The sequence below is a fragment of the Poromitra crassiceps genome, assembly GCF_964638095.1.
Source record: "Poromitra crassiceps genome assembly, chromosome: 10".
In the NCBI taxonomy this organism is placed as follows: domain Eukaryota; kingdom Metazoa; phylum Chordata; class Actinopteri; order Beryciformes; family Melamphaidae; genus Poromitra; species Poromitra crassiceps.
The window spans coordinates 48,279,901-48,297,642 of NC_139631.1; the positions used below are offsets into that span (position 1 = coordinate 48,279,901).

The 17,742-nt window shown below is 45.4% G+C and overlaps 1 protein-coding gene across 1 annotated transcript in view; it reads right to left on the bottom strand.

Annotated features, from left to right (window-relative positions):
• The window catches only part of qsox2 (quiescin Q6 sulfhydryl oxidase 2), a gene marked incomplete at its 5' end in the record, with an annotated part of 55,299 nt that overhangs the window by 19,554 nt on the left and 18,003 nt on the right, over positions 1-17,742 (bottom strand). Inside the window, 4 exons of the mRNA XM_083645475.1 lie at positions 1,651-1,794; positions 7,557-7,702; positions 7,915-8,005; positions 10,213-10,318. Of these exons, the coding sequence (XP_083501601.1) occupies positions 1,651-1,794; positions 7,557-7,702; positions 7,915-8,005; positions 10,213-10,318 (487 nt within the window). The remainder of the gene's footprint in view (positions 1-1,650; positions 1,795-7,556; positions 7,703-7,914; positions 8,006-10,212; positions 10,319-17,742) is intronic.

A 17,742-nucleotide genomic window follows, 5' to 3' on the forward strand; every position in this document is an offset into this window, starting at 1 on the left:
TGGCCTGCGGGAAGAAACTGTTCCTCAAGCGATTTGTGCGTGCCTTTGGAACCCTGTATCTTCTCCCTGAGGGTAACAGGGAGAACAGGCTGTTGTGGGGATGGTTTGTGTCTTTGATGATCTTCAGGGACCTCCTGAGGCACCGCTGTTTATACAGTTCATGCAGTTCTGGCAACTCACTTCCTGTTACGTGCTGGGCCGCGCGTCTCACTCTCCGTAGCGCCCTGCGGTCCATGGTGGTACAGTTCCCGTACCAGGTGGTGAAGCAGCCAGTCAGCAGGCTTTCAACGGTGCCTCTGTAGAAGTCCGTAAGGATTTCTGGCCTTAGCCCAAATTTCTTCAGGCGCCTGAGTCCGTGTATTCGCTGTTGGGCCTTTTTGACAACAGTGGCGGTGTGGCCGGCCCAAGTCAGGTCCTGGTGGATGTTGACTCCCAGGTACTTGAAGCTGTCCACCCTTTCCACCACTGTGCCGTTGATGGTGATTGGGGGGTGTGTGCCCCCCCCCCTCCTGTAGTCTACAATGATCTCCTTGGACTTGGAGACGTTCAGAGAGAGGTGGTTGTCCTGGCACCATTGTTCCAGGGCCCCCACCTCTTCTCTGTAGGCCGTCTCGTCGCCCCCCGAGATCAGCCCCACGACCGCTGTGTCGTCTGCAAACTTCATGATGGTGTTCGAAGTTTGAGTCGCCACGCAGTCGTGAGTGTAGAGGTCGTACCAGAAGGGGCTGGAGACGCACCCCTGGGGCGCTCCTATGCTGATAGTCAGTGGTGAGGAGGTGAGGTTGCCCACCCTCACCACCTGGCGGCGGTCTGTCAGGAAATCCAGGATCCAGTCGCACATTGCTGTGTTTAGTCCCAGATCCTTGAGCTTGCGTACCAGCCTGGAGGGTACTATGGTGTTGAATGCTGAGCTGTAGTCCACGAACAGCATTCTTACATAGGTGTCCTTCCCCTCCAGGTGGGACAGGGCGGTGTGGAGCACGTGTGCTACTGCATCCGCTGTGCTCCTGTTGGGGCGGAATGCAAATTGTAGCGGGTCGTGGTCCGGGGGAAGTGTGGGGCGAATCTTTGATATGACCAGCTTTTCAAAGCACTTGCTGGCTATTGGCGTGAGGGCTCATGATCCCCTTTTTATTTCTCTTCACAAAAAGCACTCCAGGCAGCACTTTTTCCATGAAGAAAATGTAGAAAAACGCTATATAGACAGGGTTGGCTACCAAAATTGCAAGTTTTAAGGGTACTAACCGAATTAAGAGTACATCGATACTACTGAGAGAGTAAAGTATCAGAAAAAGGTACCATTGGGTACCAATACCGAATCCCAGGTACTGGAACCGGTTCAAATGTGAACGGTACCCAACCATAAAGGTCTCTGTCCACCTGAACAGACCCACACCCATGTCATCTTATCAGACGCATGCGGGATCCGCCAAAAATAGAACAAGTGTGTATTTATTTCCGTACCGCATACGTTGCCCATCTATTAACATGGGTGAGAGTCTGTTCCGGTAGCAGTACCAGAACCAGTACCAGAACCGCACAGATCTGTACCGCATCTGGTGGACACTGTGCTTAATAGACACGCCCTCAGGCTGATGCTAGCTTGAAGTGAACCCGGTCTAGCTCTAGTTTAGCTCCAGTGTGTCTGACCTGTCAAAGTCTCTCCAGGCCTCGGTGCTCTGCAGCGCCCCCGCCTGTCCAGCGCCGGTCCTGCTGCTGTCCGACCACACGCTGCGCTGCACACCTGGTAATGACCTCAACGAGGAGGAGAAGAAGAAACGCAACCGCTTCTCACTGAGAGAGGAGCAGAGGAGGAGGAGATATTAACACTAGAAGCTTCTCACTGAGAGAGGAGCAGAGGAGAGGAGATATTAACACTAGAAGCTTCTCACTGAGAGAGGAGCAGAGGAGAGGAGATATTAACACTAGAAGCTTCTCACTGAGAGAGGAGCAGAGGAGAGGAGATATTAACACTAGAAGCTTCTCACTGAGAGAGGAGCAGAGGAGAGGAGGAGATATTAACACTAGAAGCTTCTCACTGAGAGAGGAGCAGAGGAGAGGAGGAGATATTAACACTAGAAGCTTCTCACTGAGAGAGGAGCAGAGGAGAGGAGGAGATATTAACACTAGAAGCTTCTCACTGAGAGAGGAGCAGAGGAGAGGAGGAGATATTAACACTAGAAGCTTCTCACTGAGAGAGGAGCAGAGGAGAGGAGATATTAACACTAGAAGCTTCTCACTGAGAGAGGAGCAGAGGAGAGGAGATATTAACACTAGAAGCTTCTCAGTGAGAGAGGAGCAGAGGAGAGGAGGAGATATTAACACTAGAAGCTTCTCACTGAGAGAGGAGCAGAGGAGGAGGAGATATTAACACTAGAAGCTTCTCACTGAGAGAGGAGCAGAGGAGAGGAGATATTAACACTAGAAGCTTCTCACTGAGAGAGGAGCAGAGGAGGAGGAGATATTAACACTAGAAGCTTCTCACTGAGAGAGGAGCAGAGGAGAGGAGATATTAACACTAGAAGCTTCTCACTGAGAGAGGAGCAGAGGAGAGGAGATATTAACACTAGAAGCTTCTCACTGAGAGAGGAGCAGAGGAGAGGAGATATTAACACTAGAAGCTTCTCACTGAGAGAGGAGCAGAGGAGGAGGAGATATTAACACTAGAAGCTTCTCACTGAGAGAGGAGCAGAGGAGGAGGAGATATTAACACTAGAAGCTTCTCACTGAGAGAGGAGCAGAGGAGAGGAGATATTAACACTAGAAGCTTCTCACTGAGAGAGGAGCAGAGGAGAGGAGATATTAACACTAGAAGCTTCTCACTGAGAGAGGAGCAGAGGAGAGGAGATATTAACACTAGAAGCTTCACACTGAGAGAGGAGGAGAGGAGAGGAGGAGATATTAACACTAGAAGCTTCTCACTGAGAGAGGAGCAGAGGAGAGGAGGAGATATTAACACTAGAAGCTTCTCACTGAGAGAGGAGCAGAGGAGAGGAGATATTAACACTAGAAGCTTCTCACTGAGAGAGGAGCAGAGGAGAGGAGATATTAACACTAGAAGCTTCTCACTGAGAGAGGAGGAGAGGAGAGGAGGAGATATTAACACTAGAAGCTTCTCACTGAGAGAGGAGCAGAGGAGAGGAGGAGATATTAACACTAGAAGCTTCTCACTGAGAGAGGAGCAGAGGAGAGGAGATATTAACACTAGAAGCTTCTCACTGAGAGAGGAGCAGAGGAGAGGAGATATTAACACTAGAAGCTTCTCACTGAGAGAGGAGCAGAGGAGAGGAGGAGATATTAACACTAGAAGCTTCTCACTGAGAGAGGAGCAGAGGAGAGGAGGAGATATTAACACTAGAAGCTTCACACTGAGAGAGGAGCAGAGGAGAGGAGGAGATATTAACACTAGAAGCTTCTCACTGAGAGAGGAGGAGAGAGGAGGAGATATTAACACTAGAAGCTTCTCACTGAGAGAGGAGGAGAGGAGAGGAGGAGATATTAACACTAGAAGCTTCTCACTGAGAGAGGAGCAGAGGAGAGGAGGAGATATTAACACTAGAAGCTTCTCACTGAGAGAGGAGAGGAGAGGAGGAGATATTAACACTAGAAGCTTCTCACTGAGAGAGGAGGAGAGGAGAGGAGATATTAACACTAGAAGCTTCTCACTGAGAGAGGAGGAGAGGAGAGGAGATATTAACACTAGAAGCTTCTCACTGAGAGAGGAGCAGAGGAGAGGAGATATTAACACTAGAAGCTTCTCACTGAGAGAGGAGCAGAGGAGAGGAGATATTAACACTAGAAGCTTCTCACTAAGAGAGGAGCAGAGGAGAGGAGATATTAACACTAGAAGCTTCTCACTGAGAGAGGAGAGGAGGAGATATTAACACTAGAAGCTTCTCACTGAGAGAGGAGCAGAGGAGAGGAGATATTAACACTAGAAGCTTCTCACTGAGAGAGGAGCAGAGGAGAGGAGATATTAACACTAGAAGCTTCTCACTGAGAGAGGAGCAGAGGAGAGGAGGAGATATTAACACTAGAAGCTTCTCACTGAGAGAGGAGCAGAGGAGAGGAGGAGATATTAACACTAGAAGCTTCTCACTGAGAGAGGAGCAGAGGAGAGGAGGAGATATTAACACTAGAAGCTTCACACTGAGAGAGGAGCAGAGGAGAGGAGGAGATATTAACACTAGAAGCTTCACACTGAGAGAGGAGCAGAGGAGAGGAGATATTAACACTAGAAGCTTCTCACTGAGAGAGGAGCAGAGGAGAGGAGGAGATATTAACACTAGAAGCTTCTCACTGAGAGAGGAGGAGAGGAGAGGAGGAGATATTAACACTAGAAGCTTCACACTGAGAGAGGAGCAGAGGAGAGGAGGAGATATTAACACTAGAAGCTTCACACTGAGAGAGGAGCAGAGGAGAGGAGATATTAACACTAGAAGCTTCTCACTGAGAGAGGAGCAGAGGAGAGGAGATATTAACACTAGAAGCTTCTCACTGAGAGAGGAGCAGAGGAGAGGAGGAGATATTAACACTAGAAGCTTCACACTGAGAGAGGAGCAGAGGAGAGGAGATATTAACACTAGAAGCTTCACACTGAGAGAGGAGCAGAGGAGAGGAGGAGATATTAACACTAGAAGCTTCACACTGAGAGAGGAGCAGAGGAGAGGAGATATTAACACTAGAAGCTTCTCACTGAGAGAGGAGCAGAGGAGAGGAGATATTAACACTAGAAGCTTCTCACTGAGAGAGGAGCAGAGAGGAGAGGAGGAGATATTAACACTAGAAGCTTCTCACTGAGAGAGGAGCAGAGAGGAGGAGATATTAACACTAGAAGCTTCTCACTGAGAGAGGAGCAGAGGAGAGGAGATATTAACACTAGAAGCTTCTCACTGAGAGAGGAGCAGAGGAGAGGAGATATTAACACTAGAAGCTTCTCACTGAGAGAGGAGCAGAGGAGAGGAGGAGATATTAACACTAGAAGCTTCTCACTGAGAGAGGAGCAGAGGAGAGGAGGAGATATTAACACTAGAAGCTTCTCACTGAGAGAGGAGCAGAGGAGAGGAGATATTAACACTAGAAGCTTCTCACTGAGAGAGGAGCAGAGGAGAGGAGATATTAACACTAGAAGCTTCTCACTGAGAGAGGAGCAGAGGAGAGGAGGAGATATTAACACTAGAAGCTTCTCACTGAGAGAGGAGCAGAGGAGAGGAGGAGATATTAACACTAGAAGCTTCTCACTGAGAGAGGAGCAGAGGAGAGGAGGAGATATTAACACTAGAACTGCCAAGGGGTCATTTTGACACCCTTTGCATTTTCAAATGCATGTAAGTCTCTCAGTTCATGACTTCTCCTAAAATGGTTTTATTTTATTTCTAGTGAATTATGGGGGGGGGGGGTTAGTTTGCTTGAGTGACATCACTGATGACATCACAACTGCCTGATGACATCACAGTTGAGCAATTGCATGAGGTCACTTGACCCACACACCCTCTTCCTTGTCGCCTCGATCCAGACCAAAACCTTGGGAATTCTTGCCATGAACAATTGTCCCCCGCACACAGTAACTAACTCCCCGAGAGAGGAGGGCATCTGCTCAGACTAGGATAGAGGCTCCCACTACACATCATGCTCCCCACACACAAAGTCCTTTATTTTAGCGGCTGAAGTGCAGCATCATAGATGTTTGAGTGTGTGTGTGTGTGTGTGTGTGTGTGTGTGTGTGTGTGTGTGTGTGTGTGTGTGTGCATGTGAGTGTGTGTGTGTGTGTGTGTGTGTGTGTGTGTGTGTGTGTGTGTGTGTGTGTGTGTGTGTGCATGTGAGTTAGGCAGTTGTGAAAAGTCACCTGGGCGAATCCATCTCATGTCCCTGTGTAGGAGGAGCACGAGATGTAGTCTCGCGGCATCTGGCGAGCGATGTCACTCTACTGGAAGTGATGTCACGCAATTGCTTGAATGTGATGTCATCAGTGATGTCACTCGGGCAAATGTTGAATGCATTTGCAATTGCGCAACTGTGATGTCACTCGAGCAACTGTGATCTTTTGGGCCCCGTTTACACGGCAACGCTCCCTGCATAAAACAGCAAACGTTTTTTAGCGTTAGTGCCTTCCTTTTACACGGGAACGGCATTCTTGGGGCCTGAAAACACAAAAAAGTGAAAACAGGTCCCAGAATGTAATTGTTTGATAACGCTGCCCCTTACTGACGCCGTGTAAAGTGACAAAACGCAATCCAGGTGACGACACAGCCCCCCTTTGCCATGGTAGACAATATAGGAGCATTGAACTAGCCCAATACAGCCTTATGGCACAGGCACAATGAATCGCATTGGCATTCAACAAACATGATAACGATTTGCTAAAAACACTAATCAAGACTGCACCCCTAGACCCATGATAACTTCACTTCTGCAGACTGGAAAGTTGCCATTACACAACTAATGTCACAAATATTGTAAATCTCAAATATATTATTTAATTTTAATTCAATGTATTAATTCATTCAATATGTGACCTGTTCTATCAAAGTTAAAAAAAAGCTGCCCACCTCTCCTGGCCGCCCCGAGGAGGAAAGACCAGCCAGGATGGGAGAAATGCGGAGAACACAACGTCACTTAATTGCATGTGTGTGCCGGCGCCTGCATGCGTTGTGGTGGTTGTTTGTGACAATAAAGATGGGCAGATGTAAGCTTTCTACAAAATTATCTTTGTACTCCAAAGACTGAATGAGATACACCTCTTTATGTAGGGTTACAGACAGTACTATTACACCATACAGTGTCTTTATGTCGGCCGTTTCCAAAGTGTTCAGAAAAACGCCTAAAAGTATGACAAGTAAGCTACAGTGTAGTTCTGCTTGTCACTCTACATTTATGAGCTTCAAAACTAGATTTAGCGTTCGAATTTCAGAGTAATCTTGTCAGAGTGGGATTTATGACATCACTGATGATGTCACAGTGCGATTTATGACATCACTGATGTCACAGTGGGATTTATTACATCACTGATGATGTCACAGTGGGATTTATGACATCACAGTGGAACAATCACAGTGGTGACGCTACAGGCATAGCCTGTGACGTCACGTTGAAGGCTGGCTTTACCCAGGCTAAGGTACTGGCAGCTGGGAGGACAAGCTTGGGCGCAGGGCTTAGTTGCCCTCCCCAAGAGGGCGGCCACACAGACCAACAGGCAAATCGGGAACAAGGTATCTACGTGTTTATATCCATGGTTTTAGCTCGGAGCTTGTTGTGTTAGCTTTTTACCATGAAATTGTGTTTACAGAAGACCTAATATCACTGTGTTGTTACCAGAATAAATGGCTGTATGGAGCAAAAGCGATGCACAAAATGACAAACATAAATTGTGGTTTGAGTTGGCTAATGTAACATGTTAGAAAAATTGCTATCTAGCTAGCATAGCTAGCCAATTTACCAGCCCCGCAAGTCTGGATGAGTCTTAGCTGATGTTATCTTGTGTGGGTAACGTCTGCTCTGTGTGTGTGTGTGTGTGTGTGTGTGTGTGTGTGTGTGTGTGTGCGTGCGTGTGCTCTCACACATGCAGGTGTGTGTGTGTGCCGTTGGGCAGCAGCAGGTACGCAGAGGGGAGAGTTGTGACTCCCAGTCTGTCCAGCAGGGGGCGATCTGTAGCTAGCGCTCTCCTCACGACAACACCGGAGAACTGCAACAGGTCCAGAGCCACCTACACACACACACACACACACACACACACACACACACGTCTTAAAATGGAAACATGATTCTTGTATATTGAAAAGTCATGCTGCCTTTAAGTCAGTCTGTAAGGGTGAGTGAGTGAGTGAGTGAGTGAGTGAGCGAGTGAGTGAGTGTGTGTGTGTGTGTGTGTGTGTGTGTGTGTGTGTGTGTGTGTGTGTGTGTGCATGTGTGTCCTACCTCCCGTCCCACATAAGAGTCTGGTTCCTCTATAATGATGCCGGTGTAATGATCCGACCTCTGACCCAAGAGAGGGAGGAGCTCCACAGAGCTGCAGAGAGACAGACAGGCAGAGAGAGACAGAGAGGGAGGGAGAGAGAGAGAGAGACAGGGAGGGAGTTGAGAAAGGAAATGTGGATACAAAAATTGATGTTTTATTTTGAAGTTTTGGTCCAAGTGAAATACTCTATGGGCTCCACTGATTCTAAATAGCTGAATCTGTAGCTGAGTTTGACCAAGTAAAACTAATTTTATAAGCATTTTAGGAAATGTAGATGGAAAAAAGAGTGGCGGATGCATTCATTAATACACAGGACAAAACTTTCTCTTGTGCCAAATTCCAAGATAAAACAGATTTATAAGCCTAATCCAGATTAAAAACTAGAACAACCGCACCGCGGATATATGCCTCCGCCAAAAAGTGAGCAGTCGACTTCCATGTCTGTCCAGACTTTGATGTTTGAGCCAAATGTGAAGAAATTCCGTCAAGGCGTTAATGAGATATGGCGTGACTGAGCTTGAAAATGGCGTTCATGAAGTCACAGTGACCTTGACCTTTGACCACCAAAATGTAATCAGTTCATCCTTGGGTCCAAATGGACGTTTGAGCCAAATGTGGCGAAATTCTGTCAAGGCGTTCCTGAGAGAACACGTTAACGAGCTAGAAAATGGCGTTCTGTGAGGTCACAGTGAGCTTGAACTTTGACCTTCTTTGACCACCAAAATGTAATCAATGTTCATCCTGGAGTCCAAGTCGATGTTTGAGGCAAATTTGATGAAATTCTGTCAGGTGTTCCAGAGATATCACATTAAAGAGCATGAAACGAGCGGTCGTGAGGTCACAGTGACCTTGAACTTTGACCACCAAAATCTAATCAGTTCATCCTTGAGTCCAAGTTGACGTTAGAGACAAATTTGATTAAATTCCGTCAAAGGCGTTCCTCAGATATCGCGTTAACAATCATTGGATGGACGTACGGACAGACAACCCGAAACCATAATGCCTCTAGCCTAGCTATTGCTGGCAGAGGCATAACGTGCGTTCGATTCCTAGGCTCGCCCGCTGGGCGGGTTAAGGCCGTTGCAGAGCGCTCATGATTTGACCAGCATTTGAGGAAGTGAGTCGGGCGAGACCTCAGCTCCAAGCAGACACACATATGAGTTTCTTCTTTAAATGCGTGTTTCAAAAAGTCTGGTCGCCACAGTTCTTTGTATGTACATTAAACACATATTATGCTCATGTTTTTGTATCTGTTTGTGGTCCATTTTTGATTATTTTACGACATTTATAGGTCTAGGAGGAAAACCGATTTAGAGCGAGCCCTGTCCTGTCCCCTCCCAACCACACACACACACAATCCCGGAGGGAGCCAGAGATGAAAATTCTGCTTGGTTTCTCCATAGCCACTTTCAGACATGAACTCCGGGTCACCTCAGCGCTGCTTGCCCTGAGGTGACCCGGGCAATACGTGAAGTGTACCCTTTCATACATGTTGCATGTTGCTTTCACACATGTGGAGCACCTCCGGGTGTAGACTAGAGAGGGGGTGGGGATGGGGGGAAGTGGGGCATGACCACTGACCACACAGCTGCACTTCATGCATGGAAGACAGCAGTCTAGGCTACAGCCTTAATGGCACAAAGTGAATCACATTCAACAAACTAGCACGACATGCTTGATAACAAGTTGCTAAAAATACATAATGGGCGATAATTGCCCACTAACGTTCGCGCATATAATCGTTTGCACGTAACGCTAATTAAACAACACTACAACTCACGCCCAGATGCATCGATTTCCTCAAGTCTGATGTGGCGAGAGTTGTCCTAAAATGCATTAATCCTGCTAGAAATATACAGAATACAGGAAGCTAGACGTTTTTACCTTCAAAATAAAAGCAATTATTTATTACTTGGTAAACAAAAAAACAACAGTCAACTCACTACTAATGCATATTTATTTTTGGTTTCCAGGGACTTTAATTCCATTACACACAACTAAACTTTCAAGGATTTTTATAATTCCATGACTTTTCCAGATTTTAGAATTCCATGGGCCCTATCTTGGTACAGGAGATATCCCCTATTTGCGCTAGCGCACCTGTTTATGCATGCCTTAAGGCAGGGAAGATAGCGGTCTGCCTTGCGCATTTGTCCAGGTGTTATGCCGAGTTTTGCACCCCCGCCTGGCAGCAGCTAAACGCATCCCCACCTCACGGGAGCATATTTGTAATGATTTATACATGACTTGTTGTGTACCTGGAGGGCTCCAGTGGAGGACAGCGGTCTGGCCAGTCCAGCTTGGTGTGGTTCTGCAAGAAATTCACCATCAACTGTCTCACTGTCTGGATCTCTCTGTCTGCACCTGGACACAGACAGGCAGACAGACAGACAGACAGACAGACAGACAGGGACAGAGAAAGACATGTTGTGTCGACAGGGAGCATTTTCTTCAGGGTAGAGCGCTTCCAACACGCACAGACACACACACAGTGTGTGTGCTTATTTGTTGCTGTTGGAAAAAGTGACACTGATGAGCAGTACTCATCTCCAAAAGTTGAACATTTCTCTGCTTGAGGCGCCCAGAGCGCTCCGCCCAAAAACACTAGCTCCGCCCAGAGCGCTAAACGCCAAGTGCGCGTTCCTAGCACGTCCTTACCATCAAGAATGAACCATCCCGGCCACCACCTGTTCGAACTGTTGCCCTCAGGCAGGCGCTTTCGGACACTAAAAGCGAAAACAAACCGTCTGAAAAACAGTTTTTATCCCAGAGCTGTCATTGCACTTAACAATCAATGACTCAACGTGCAAGATAGGGCTTGTGCAATATAAGGATGCTGTATGTGCATTTCATGGCTGTCTGTGCAATACGTGAGATCTTGATTGGTTACAACTTTTATGTGTTTTTATTTATTATAGGTAAGCTTTTATTCTTTTAGGCCTATTTTAACTAAGTTCTAATGGCACTGAGTTTTAAATGCACTGAGTTTAAACTTTTTAATTTCTTAATCTATAATTTTTATATGCACTGAGTATGAGAGGGGCTACCTCAGTTTCGTTGTACCAGTACAATGACAATAAAGAATTTAATTGAACTGCAGAAAGGTGCTGGCAGCTCACTGAACCGCTTCCTGCTGCTGTCATGGCCCCTTAAAGGTGTTTGTCTTCTTCTTCTTCTCTTTTCCCCCGTTCCATTTTCTCCCCAAGTGACCTTGTGTAATAGACTACTTGCACAACTCCACTACTTCCTGAAATAAGTAGGGCATCTCGGTTTCCTGTCCTACACTATTGGATGAACTGATTCATGTCAGGTGTGCCTGATCACTGTTGTTGTGACTGCAGCAGTCAGGCACACCTGACATGAATCAGTTCATCCAATAGTGTAGGACAGGAAACCACTATGCCCTACTCATTTCAGGAAGTAGTGGAGTTGTGCAAGTAGTCTATTGTCCCTGCTCTCCCGGGCCGTTGCTCCTCTGCTGATCGGGGGAGAGTGTTAGACTAACACGCTTCCTCCGATACATGTGCAGTCACCAGCCACTTCTTTTTACCTGACAGCGAGGAATTTCACCGGTAGTACGTAGCACATGGGGGGTGGATCACACTATTTCCCTACCAGGTCAGACTCCACAGGGGGATATCCTATTCTACGTTCTGCTTCACTACCCCCCTTCCATGATCACCATGATGTCATGATGAATCGCCAAAGACTTTGTACATTTCATAATCATGTGCACATGTAATTAAATCATTGGCTCTCATGTAATTAAATCATTGTTCACTAAATAATTAGTCTCTCCTGATGGAACTTGGTTAAAGGGATAGTTCTGATTTTTGGCTCCTGTCTGTGCAAGCTGACGGAGGCTAGGGCTGTCACTTTTTATTCGAAATTCGAATTTAACTTCGAATGTGGGGGAGGAGGGCATGTTCGAATGTATAATTGACCTGTTAGATTTTTTTTATTATTATTATTATTTTTTTAATTACCGGTAATCAAAATTAACAATCTGCTGCTTGCTGGTAATGTTAATCCCATGCCAGAAAAAGTCTCCAGATTTGTCGCGTTAGTCTCTTCTGAGAAAGATTGTCTCCAGGGTCTGAAAAGTTCTCTCGAGTTGGATGCAGCCAAGTTTGTGAGGCAGTGTTGTGACTGTGAGCGTCCAAGCTAACACGTCGGGCCGATGCCCGGTGGCCTGGCCTGCAATTTTTTTTTTTTTATTAATTAACCAAAAAACTTCGAATATATTCGAACATTTTGCGGGCAATTAAAGTTCGTTCAAACTTTATTTTGGGAAAAAGTGACAGCCCTAATAGTGAGTGTCAGCTTGCACATAGAGGAGCGTGACCCCGTTGACCTTATATTGGTTTGTGGCTAACTATCTGGAGCTAGTATGAGGCACAGCATGGATTGTGCTTGGAAACTGTGCAATATCTGACTTATAGCCTTGTTAACAATCCAGTGTGATTTACACTTACATAATAGACTAATAATAATAAGTAGACTTAGACGTACATAGGTATACAATTATTTTCTATACATATTTAGAACAGTCACTCTACATCACACTTATTGTATCTATTGTAAATAGCAGTTACCTTTTCATGTACATCTGTCAACTCACTGTCCTTGTTTGTTTTACAGTAGCGTGTATGCATGTAGCCAATAAAGCCGATTCTGATTCTGAAAGCTAATCGACCAGTCAACATCTTCATTGGTAAGTAGTAAATTGGGTTCCAAAACTAAGAACTCGCCCTTAAGGTTAGGGTTAGGACATGGGTAAATAAGAAAAAGATTAGTTAGATTTTGATGTGGCCTTCATCCCCATACCATAATCCACACTCAAATTTAGCTTCTTCCGTAGTTAGCATGAGCAGCGAGAGAGAGCTGCCCATGATTGTATTTGTGTGTATATCATTTACAATATACATAGGTGTGTAATTATAGGTGTATATTTAGTGTATATATTTTCAATTTTGGATGGTTGTCTGTGTTTGTATTGTGTTGTGTTTACTGTTGCTGTAACAAAGAAATTCTGAATCAGAATCCGCTTTATTGGCCAAGTATATACACATACTACACAAGTATATACACATACTACACAAGTATATACACATACTAGGAATTTGGCTCCGGTTTGCGTTGCTCTCAAAGTACTCACACACAGAAGAAAGTATGTACGAGTTAAAACAAACAAGGCACGGCTACGTTTAAACATTTGCACAAAATCTGCAATAACTACTATATACAAGTGTGGTGTGAAGCAGGCCAAATCCGGCCTGCCAATCAAGTCACACCGGCCCAAAATCTCCTCTCTCTCCCTCTGTCTATCTCATCTCTCTCTCTACCTCTCTGTCTCACCTCTCTCTCCCCCCCCTCTCTCCCTATCAGTCTCTCTGCCCCCCCCCCCCCCCCCTCTCTCTCTCTCCCCTACTCTCGATGACATAAGCCGTTTTCCCACATGCGCTTTGTACCGCTAAATGACCGGAACGTGGTCTAATGCCTGCATGTGTGAAAGTTGTCGTGCCGGTATAAGCGCGACCCCGTCATCGCGGACATTTCACCAGTTTCGAGCCAGTCAGAAGAGCGGTATGCGCGATAACGGGCGCAAGTATAGAACGGGTCCAGTCATTTGCCGGCATGGGCGAGGTGTACACACGTTGCTTAATGTTCCAGCGGGCATAATCTAATCATTCGCGCACATTAAAGCAAACTGGTGAAATTATCTTGTGATCTCTCCTCTCTGCTGCCTGCTCGCTCTCTGGCCACAGTCCTCCTCCTCCTTCAGTCACAGCCCGACAGGGACACAGACGAAGCAAATGCACGAAGCGAAATGTGGAAGTATTTTGCTTACGTTGCCGACAGCGAAGGCAAGCCCAGACACATCAAACGAAGCCAGTCTGTAAAAAGTGCTTCAACGCGACGCAGGTGAACGGATAAACAAGCAAACTTATTTCACCATCAAGAGTTTTGCCGACACGTCACTCCCCACCCGCTCTGCAGTGCCGCCCCGCCCCCCAACATACAGGCAAATTCGCTGCTAGATTCTCATATGCGAGAGCCGAAGTGTGAAGGGAAATGTCCGATATTGACTTACAGGTAATTTTCCGGTACGCATGTGGGAAAACGGCTATAGAGGCTTCATCAGCAGATAAAAGTGCTGTTTCCGTTTTTCTTCTGTGGATTGATTTTGATGTCTAACTATTTTTTAATTTCTGTTTCTGAAAAGAAAATAGAATGACAAAAAATTCAAAACATGGACCATGAGGCTGTGATAAGGCAACTTTTGCAATGTAGTAAAATCAAACATTTTAAGAGCTCAGGGAAATGTCCGGCCCCCGGGCGTCAGGCTGTAGCTACAGGCTACAGCCTGACGAAGACCAGAGGTTGAAACGCGTTGCGTCTCTTGTACATTACTTCTTCATTCATTAAATTCTTTATAAGCATCAAGAAGCTCCCTTTTTTCTATTCAAATATGTATATATGAAAGAATGTACATGTACTGTAGGCTACATTATATGTATAAATAAGCCATACAGGATTGTAAACAACGGCTTATACAGATAACGTTTCCAGATAATGCACCGTCATTTAGGCTTATACAAGCTTATACACTGTGAACGAGGCTTTGAGTCAGATATTGCAGTTATTTCCCAGTAAGCATAATTCCAAATTGTGTGTGTGTGTGTGTGTGTGTGTGTGTGTGTGTGTGTAGGGGGGATTGTATACATGGGGGTAGGTGCTACAGGTTGATGCGTAGGGATACTGTTCCTGGTTTTGAGTGTTTAAACTTTCTAAAGTGTCAAAAGTAAACTGGTTCCAGTGTTCAGTTGGCTGGTTTAAGTGTTAATCAGAGTGATGGCCTGTGGGTAAAAACTGTGTTTGTACCCATCTATGAAGGGACAGACAGAAACTAACTACCCAGTTCTTCTTCTTTGGTTTATTCCAAACAAACCAGAAACATAAGACACATCCCTTCCTGTGCGGCAGGACAGAGCTCTTCAGAACAGAGAGGAGAAGCTTTCAAGCTTGGATCAAATGTATCTAATTTGTTTTATTTGTAACCCAATTCGCTCCATTCTCATGTATATAGTGCTTCTCTATGCAATGTATGTATAGTGTGAAGTCGCCCTCTGCTGGCAGGGAGATGCATGACTTCATCACATTTAAAGCGGGTCAGAACTGTGAGTGTTTCAAATGTTTTCTCCTCATATAACTTTATGAGAGAGAGAGAGATTGAGATTAACTTTATTGTCACTTCATGGTACAAGTATCACGAGCGAAATTCTGCTTGGTTCGCTCTCAGAGTCGGAGAGCAAAACCGGGTCGCCATTGAACAGCGCCAGTTACAGCTGCTGACTGCATCTGCTCAACATGTCAGAGTGTGCTAAAGTCCATGCAGTTTATAGACCGTTTCACTGGAACTTTGTTGCTAGGGAACGGTCTGAAACCTCGCTTATTTCCTGTCAGCTATTGTATTAGGAACCACAACCAGGAGAAGGGCGGTAAAAAGGAAGGCTTAGGCCATGTCCACACGGAGACGAGTTTAGGTGTATCCGCTAAAGTTTTTTGTCATATAGACGTTTCGTCCAGATGGAACCGCGTTCTGGGACTATACGTTCTGGGAGTATACGCTAATTTTTCAAAACGGGTCCCAGAGTGATTAAATCTGAAGACGCCACCCTTGCATTTCCGTGTTTACAACCCATACGCATCTTTCCTGAAACGATGAGCCATAGCCCCACCTCTCTCCACCAGCAACAATAACAATCATGGCAGTAACGTTCGTGCTACAGCAGTGGGGATCTTGCAGCAAAATATAATGCTCCTCTATTACCACCGTCAGCAACAAGTGGACACGGAGAACAGCGTGTAGCCTACAACATCCTCAGGGCTCCACACAGCTGACTCTTCCCATCCACCCCTCCCCTCCCTTCATCGGATATTTCCCAGAAGGCTTAGCGGCGGCTACATTTTTACAATAACACAAACAAAATCAGGCTTAACGTGTTAGATAGAAATTATATTTATTTTTAATACAACATGCAATTCTGGAATATTTTAATATTGGACAAAATGAAATGAAATGAAATGTAAACCCTTAGTGTAACCAACATACTCTCTTGCCCTATATATAGCCCTCGTAAATACAACGTGAATAGGGAAGTGAGAGGTTTGAGGAACACGCGGTTGCGATGATATCCGCTCGTGTCCATTCCAACAAGACTTTAGTTTACTTGACGCGACTTTTTCCAATAAAAACACATTTATGCCATGAGTTTATATAATGGAAATTTATGTTGCATCATTTAGCCTGTGCTGTGATGTGCAGGAGCGGCCAATACGCTGGGATGTGTTTGCAACATCTCTAAAGATCATGGAAGTGGATGATATCAGGAATGTCCCCGATAGTTAACGTTCTATATTGTAGGCTACAGGGAGACCATCAGCCCTGCTGAACAGCTCTGCATTTGCCTGTATACTGTAGGTTTCATCATTTTATTCATCGACATGGCAAACCTCCCCGCAAAGCCAAGGGTTTAAGCTGCTGCTACAGTGAGATACACATTATAGACTGTGCGCCCCTAGAGGTTGTATGCCATTATTGACGAGATTGTCTTTCTCTGTTATTCTACAGCGGTTTCAGTGGTTTCATGTGGATACACACATTTCTTGAAACGTTTCCATGTTTATGGAAAACTTTTCTGAAACGAAAAAAAAAAAGATAGCTTCCGTCTCCGTGTGGACATGGCCTAAGACATCACTAACGTCACAGTGTTCGAATTCTGCATCGGGGCCAGTGCTATTGAAGTGAATGGGACAGACAGGGTTAGTCCCACTATAAACCATCTGTGTTGATTGAAAAATGCTTCCACCAGATTAAATAAGACACCTTATGTGATGTTACATGATACATGCCCCGTTCAGTCATGTATCATGATGTAGTTACCGTAAAATACCAATTAGAAGCCGACTTCCAAATTGCCGCGGGTCCCATATATAAGCGGGGTCTGGATACATATATTGTACATAAAAGCAGGTCCCAATTTGACGCCCGGTTAGTTTTTTCAATGTTGTCTTTTTACCTTTGCGACATCCTGTGGAATGCATCTCCCAAACACAACGAAGAAGGAAAATCGGATGAAGAAGACGAACAACGAGGAAACGAGGAACAACGAGGAAAAAAAACACATGCACGAAACTTGCTGATCAAAATTCGTTTTCCGTCAACATCTGATGATTCTGAAAATTGTGTAGGCATTTCCTGAAGATTTTTATACACTAAAACCGACATCTCTGGTGTAATAATTATTTTGAGAAATGTGCCTATGGTATGTTTCCCTGCCAGCGGGCATAGAAGTCGGCTTCTAATTGGTATTTCACCGCACACTGCAGCGGAGGAGGCAGCGCATGCAGCCAGCGGAGGAGGCAGCGCATGCAACAAATAATCTGCTCACATGATGATCATGTTCTCTCACCTTCAGCGGAGAAAGTTTAGTGGTAAATACCGGTAGGTCACAGTTCAGCTCAAATTTTATTTGATTTCATGTACAGGCCAGAACTGGCATGCAATGTGCTCTGCTGCGCTGAGAGGGAGGCGCGGCTCTCCCCATAGACAAGCAATCGTGTGGGGGGCTGTAGCCAACTCATTAAAATAAATGGTTTAAATAAACAATTTCATACTATTTACAATCTTTGCTGAGCAATATTTTTGTACAAAAATAATTAAAGCAGGTCCCAAACTGCCGCAGGTCCCATATTGACGCGGGGTCTGGCTACATATTTTGTCA